Raw genomic sequence first — 6,720 nt, forward strand, 5'->3', positions numbered from 1 at the left:
GGAGCAATAATGGAAGCCACCTTTCCAATTATACTACCAACTTTATATGCCTTACATCTTGCAAATCTTCAAGTTTCAAAAACAATCCAACCATTTTCCCATTTCATTAATCAATAAAATAATGCTAATCTAATCATCCAACTGATTAATTTATGGAGAAACTATACCCGAATTGCAGCCTACCCACACCCAAGAAACAAGAAATCCAAAGTTAAGTATCCCGGTCAGCTGAAGTTATCTATAATCAAGTCGTAAGCATAGTATATATGATAAACTTTTTGTACTTGCTATTATATATCCCAACTTGCTTTTAGATAATTTGCAATTGTTTTCAACGTGGTTCGAAGTCAAATGACAAATTAGAAGCAAGTTGCAATCTAAATATAACCCTAATAGTTGGAGATGACAGATTTTCTTTGATCATCCAACTTCCTTTTTTCCTCTTAATATCACACTGTAATTCATATCTAGAAATATATTAATGTTAGTGTATGTCTGTTCTTTTAAAATTTCTAGAAGGAATATGTATATTTTGACCGCGATTCGTCTCTATATCGCGTTCATAATTGTTTGAAGAAGTAAATTAAAGAAGAGGGAAATAATAATTAGTTTGGACGTCAAGTTAGAAAACGAGGTTGAAGAAGTAAAGAACACCTTTTTTCAATTAGCAGACAGCTGACAATAGGTGAAAATTATAGGAATGGCGTGATTCATGTGTAAATACTATCTTTCTAATAATAATGGGAACAGATATAGATCCTGATTTGTTTGAAACAGCTACATAATTAACTACTCTGTATTATATATTTAGGGTTTCCAATAAAAATACCTTAATGATACGTTGATTTTCTTGATGTTGATGCTGAAAATTAGATTGAGTTGCTTGATGTTACCTAACCGTCGTGATGTGGAGAGGACGGTGGAAGATATATCACTTTGCATTGCATATAAAGATTATGATGGAAGATAAAATCATTTTATTTAAATTTAAATTCAATCTAAATACCATAAATTTAATTTTTCATAGTTTTTAACATTTCATGCCATAATTGATTAATAGATTAGGGTACATGATTGATAAATATTAATATAACAAATAAATAAAGCTTAGGTTGAAATCAAGTAGTTAGTATTCTATTAATAGGTTGTTCGTTCTTGTCTCGATATTAGTAAATATCAATACCAAGCATGTTTTGATTTCTTGTTTTAAGTTTATCGATATTTGTAAATATTTTTATATATATTTATAATATAATTTTACTTTCCTAATAAATTATATATTTTGATCAAAATTATATTATATTATATATCAACTACCTCCATATAAATATATTTATATTTAAATATAAGTTTTAAAATTATTAATTAGGTTCAATAATTTAATTTAATAACTATTAAGTTTAAATGTAATTGTAGAAAAATTAATATGGTTAACGTAACAAAAATGTAAAGTTAGTTTAAAATATCAAAATTTTGTACCAATCAGCACAAGTCAATATACACCGATACAGGTCAATATTGACCAAACAAGCCGAAACACACCAAAATGGTCAAAATTCGTCAAAATTTTGATCGAAACGGAACATAGATTACGTAGTACCAGTTTAAGACTAAAACAATACATATCGACTGGTACAACCAATACCGGTATAGTATCAACTATCATGATTAAAATAGTAAAATTAAGATATTGAAGATTATGTTATTTTAGGTTAAATTACATCTTTTATATTTTTCTAGATTTTACATAAAATATAAAATGACATAAGTATTTTCATATTAATATTTTTATTTTATAAAAAGAATAATTATTTAATTAGGGTTGAAAATTTATTTGTATTTACTACTTAGCTTTTCTCTACGTCGAGATTATGGATTATATATATTGTGAGGAAGATTATCAATAATTTGAAATCTCATATTTAACTAAATTGATATTATTGTTATTATGTTATAATCATAAGCACTACTTTCTTGTAGCTTACAAGGTGAAACTGTGATGGGGTGGCTAAGCCCATATGCGGATTTCATATGTTCAATCCGAGTATATACAGAGAATTGAGAATACTTCCAATTAATGAAAATATACATATACTTTTTTGCATGATTCAACGATCAAATGTTACAGAGGATAAACATTTTACAGAGGGGAATTTCACACAAAGATCAGACCCCAGACCCCTGAAAAAAAAAACAAAAACAGACCCAATTCTAAGAGAAACTGCAGGCTCATCTTCCCAATGTATATAGACATAGACCAATATCAAAAACACTAAGTTGACCGACTACTGTTTGAGCAAATTTCATAGAGAAGAGAGAGATTTCACTAAAAATATTGATAAGGTTAATGAAATCCCTACGTTCTCTAAGAAACCAAAATCAATGAAATTTGAAAGCCTATTATGATTTGCAGGCGGGGTAATACGAACGTGGAAAACCACGCAAAAAAAGAAGAGAAAAAGAATCCCGCACTATCTATATAGGCTGAAACAAACCTCACGGTAAAACAAGTTCTTTTGGGTACAAGCTAGAGATTTGGTCTATAAAAAGGAGAGCCATGGTTTCCCTTACAAGATTTGAGTTCAAAACAACATAAAGATATTTGTGGAAAGTTAAGAATCAATGACATGTCTTGTTGGATGTCACATGAACTTCAATAAAGCCACTCTGATGTCCTTAACAAGATCCTTCACTGTAATGTTGAATTCAGAATCTTTCTGCAAAAAAAGAGAAGAAATGGTGTTGTTTTTTATTGGTAACGTTGAATTCAGTTTTAGTAGATTAAAAATTCCCAAGAAAATAAAATTTGTTGAAGTTAATTACCTTAGCGATTATGGTTATGTCGAGAGTGGAGTTCCCAAAAGGCAAGGCAGTGCTATTAACGACAGATAGATGGAGGTTCTCGATTTCGCTTAGTATTTTGGGCACAAAACCTTTGTGGTTCTCGCAATGGATTCGAACGAGAACATCGTGGTCAGAGACTCGAGCTTCGATTTCCGGTAGTGCTGCATCAGATGACGGGCCTAATTCGGAGTTGTTGTCTTCGCATGAAGAGGATTCATCATCAGCTGATAACTGGGATTTCCTCACAAAAACTACGGATTCCACAGTTCTCTTCTTGGTTTGCTCCTCCAGCACCTTTACTCGTTCTTGAAGTTGTTTCACATACTTTATAGCATCACCAAGAACTGAAGCCTTATCCATCTACAAACAGAAATTCATGGTTTTAGTCAAAGAAATTTAAATTAAGAAAAATAAAAACAAGGATGGATGATACGAAGAAAAGATTTATGGTATACCTTCTTCAAGCCAGGAACTATGGCTGAGAGTGCTATGAAACGCTGGCTGAGTTTTTCTCTTCTCTTTCGCTCAGCTATGATGTGATCTTGAGCAACCGAAGGGGTTCTGGTCATAGAATAAGTCCTCTTGACCCCATGATTATTGATTTTAGGTGCATAATTTGTGCTCTCGTAAGGACCATTTGTTACCGGAGGTAAAAAGTTCATATTTCCCGAAGATAACGTCTCGTCTTTAGGGTTGACGGTGTTGTCGACGTTATAATAGTGGTGATGTGAGGTAGCGGGCAGTGAATTGGAGTTGCCGAAAGAAAGGATTTGAGAGGTGGGAGAAGAAGGTTTAGGTGGAACATGATGATGATGGGTGGTTTTGAGATGTTTGGCAGGTCTGTAATCTGGAGTTTCGATGGATGATGAACCGCTGATAGTGGTGGTGGTGTTTTTGGTGTATAAGTTAGGGTAAGATGAATAGCTCTCCGAAGAGAATGATTGCTTCAAGTTCCCTCCTCCCACAAGGGCCGTCGCCAAGTCATCTGTGGTGGTGAGTTCGGCTAAAGTGTTCATATGACATTGATGGATGATGTTGTATTCATCCATTCCCTGGAAATTCGAAACCCCAAGTTAGAAAAACTGTTCACATATATATACATATATATATATGCATCTTGGTACATACCAATTCAGATAACCATTTAGCTGATGAAGAATCCATAGTTGTGGCCAGATGTGAATTAAGGCTACCCTGAAAATGTAAGATCAAAGAAGGCCAAACAGTTTAGATATGAAGAAAATTAAACCAACCTAAAATCAAAATTACGGAATTGAAACACAGCAATTAAACCTTTGCTTTTCAGACCTAGCAAGAAAGTTGAACAAGAAAAGTTAGGAAAGTGCTGCAATTTTCTTTTGCAATGGCTGCGAAAACTGAAAAAGACTTCTCCTCAGTTTCTCTCTTATAGTTGTTGTGTGTGAACTGTGAACCAGCTCTCCTTCGCTAAACCACGTTTGAAATTTGGTCAAATTCTATGTAAGGTCCTTGTACCATGCCTTTTTACCAATTTAGTCTCTCCACTATAATTTGGTCATTCCTAGTCCTCTACTCTTTTAAAATATGTAATTACAAAACCAACTTTTTTCCATCCATTCTGTCAAATAATTTGATGTATATTACTTTTTACAACATGGTGATTGTATGACAATTACCTTGGCATTATAATTGGACAAATTTTTACATATTTAAAAGAAGAAGAAAATGAGAAAATGTAAAATAGTTGTGTCAAGATGTACATAATTGCAATTTTTTTTTTAAACAAACCACATCAAGTTATTTTACTGAAGTTACAGAAAAATTTGACCTCGAGACTGAAAATATACAATTCAAAAAGTAAAGAAGTAAATTATAATATACAGGGACTTCCCATGAAATTTTGTCCTTATTCTGAACCCATTATTCAACTCTCTCAATTGAATTGGAAAACCAAAATGTGAATAAAATAATCCCAATTTGATCCAAACAGAAGATTGCGAATCAACAGAAGAAAAAAGAAAGAAACTGAAATAATTATTGAATCAATCATTCAAGTCCATGTCAAGAATTTATAATTTGTTTCCATATTGCTTTCAAACCCATATTATATTAATTTTATTTTTCTTATTATGATTAATTTGTTACAAAATATGGGTATCACGAACATCAATGCATCATCATTATCATCGTCAAAGCTTCAATACCCTGCGCTCTTCTTATCTCATCATCATCATCACAATCGTTGCCTTCTTCTTTTTAATTTTCTCAAAGCACCAGTCCTGGCCAAGCATCTATGCCGATCTTGTTATGATTTGGGATTATTTCAATTCAATGTGAACCTTAGCATTGGACCATTTTAATATCTTTGTTTGACGGAACATACAAAATCAGGGCATGCGCATTCAAGTAAATTAGGAGAAGAAAATCCTTTGGGATATAATATAATTTATTTTTATTTGAGTAAATAAAATAAGCTACCAACATGGCTGAAAATATGCCATTCGAGAACCACTAAATCCACGTTATATTTAAAATTAAACTCATTACCCAACACATTCAGGAAATGAATGGCAACAACATTCTAATCAAATAAAATTCTGCTAATTTGGTTTAATTATAAAGAAGACGAAGAATTAATTGGTGGGAGTCCCCAAGATTCGTGGTATTATTTGGTACTAAAGATTGCGGGCAACCACCAAATCATGATTTTATGCCTTCTTCTCAATTCCATTCCCAATTTTCCCATTCATTTTTTCTTTTTGTATAATTTTATATTGCTTCTTTAAAACTCCTTGCAAAACTGTATTAAAAAAAAAGGCCACATTAATTTGTACCAGTTTTGAAATTATGGATAACGTAACTTTATGAAATGGAACTGTCATAAAAAGTTTATATGTAATTTATCAAATCCAACTACAAATAAATAAATAAATGAAAAATTGTACCGCTTATATCACTTTCTTAGTATATATCTTCTTACTCTGTATTGTTAGAATAATTATCATCACTGGCCCAAAAGTCCGAATGGATTTGGGTCAGATTCTATGGAGTTCCCATGAAGAACTTGCAGATCGAGCTTGTTCTCTTACAAACTTACACGTGCATGGGACCGTATAAACACGTGTTAGATCTAGAGTAGGATATGTATCTACATGCATAAAACTTACCTAATATGTCATATCAATAAACAATATCTATATCATATAAATATACAAACATCACCGTCTCAGAAAAATAGAGACAAGCACTCAACAAGTATAAATTCATATACTTTATTGCTATAATTTTCCTTAAATGAATTTATTTATGAGTATTTCAATGTAAGAGATGAAATTAAAAGTGAAAATCATTGAGAATTTGGTAGAGAAGGCGACAAAGTTCCATAAGCAAAGACAAAAAAGGGATGACCCCATTTTAGATTAGGTACTACTCAAAGATTGAAGGGCTAGATCCTTATCTTTGGATAATATTTTTTTAATTAAAGAAACAAAACAAGAATTTGGTAGCATTAATATTAATATTATCATTGGCCGAAATTTGTTTAATTCGCACGAATGGGGCACTAAGGAAGGGAGGAATCCTTCTTCTTTTTTCTTTTTAATTTTGTGATTTGGTGGTTTTGTTGTGACTGTAGGGTTGGGTAGGGTAGTTACTACAATCTAATTCCTAAAGACAACCTGGCTAAGGCTAAGCACACCATTGTCCTAAATTTGGGTTATAATTGAACACTAATTTGTCTTTTATTAGAAATTCCTTACCTTATTTCCTGTTATGTTGGTAAGTTTGCAGTGTTGTTGGGTATCCAGCAAAATACTCACTACCTTCCATCAACTCTTTTCTTTTATTTTTCTCTCCTTGCAGTACGGTGATGTTCCCTTTCAATGAGTACTTTCATAT

The 6,720-nt window shown here is 32.0% G+C and overlaps 1 protein-coding gene across 2 annotated transcripts; it reads right to left on the reverse strand.

The window, feature by feature from the left end:
* Positions 1–2,074: 2,074 nt before the first annotated feature.
* LOC105804090 (transcription factor bHLH18) lies at positions 2,075–4,229 on the reverse strand. 2 transcript variants are annotated; one of them, XM_012636584.2, is made up of 5 exons: positions 4,138–4,229; positions 3,973–4,038; positions 3,300–3,896; positions 2,824–3,204; positions 2,075–2,717 (listed from the first exon to the last, which is right to left on the reverse strand). In XM_012636584.2, the coding sequence occupies exons 2-5, from the start codon at positions 4,006–4,008 to the stop codon at positions 2,643–2,645; spliced, it is 1,089 nt and encodes a 362-aa protein (XP_012492038.1). In that variant the 5' UTR covers positions 4,009–4,038; positions 4,138–4,229; the 3' UTR covers positions 2,075–2,642. The 2 variants fall into 2 exon arrangements, with proteins under 2 accessions (XP_012492038.1, XP_012492039.1); XM_012636585.2 differs by having other exon boundaries at positions 4,153–4,221.
* Between the last annotated feature and the right edge of the window lie 2,491 nt (positions 4,230–6,720).

This window comes from Gossypium raimondii, chromosome 11 (assembly GCF_025698545.1).
Source record: "Gossypium raimondii isolate GPD5lz chromosome 11, ASM2569854v1, whole genome shotgun sequence".
NCBI lineage: Eukaryota > Viridiplantae > Streptophyta > Magnoliopsida > Malvales > Malvaceae > Gossypium > Gossypium raimondii.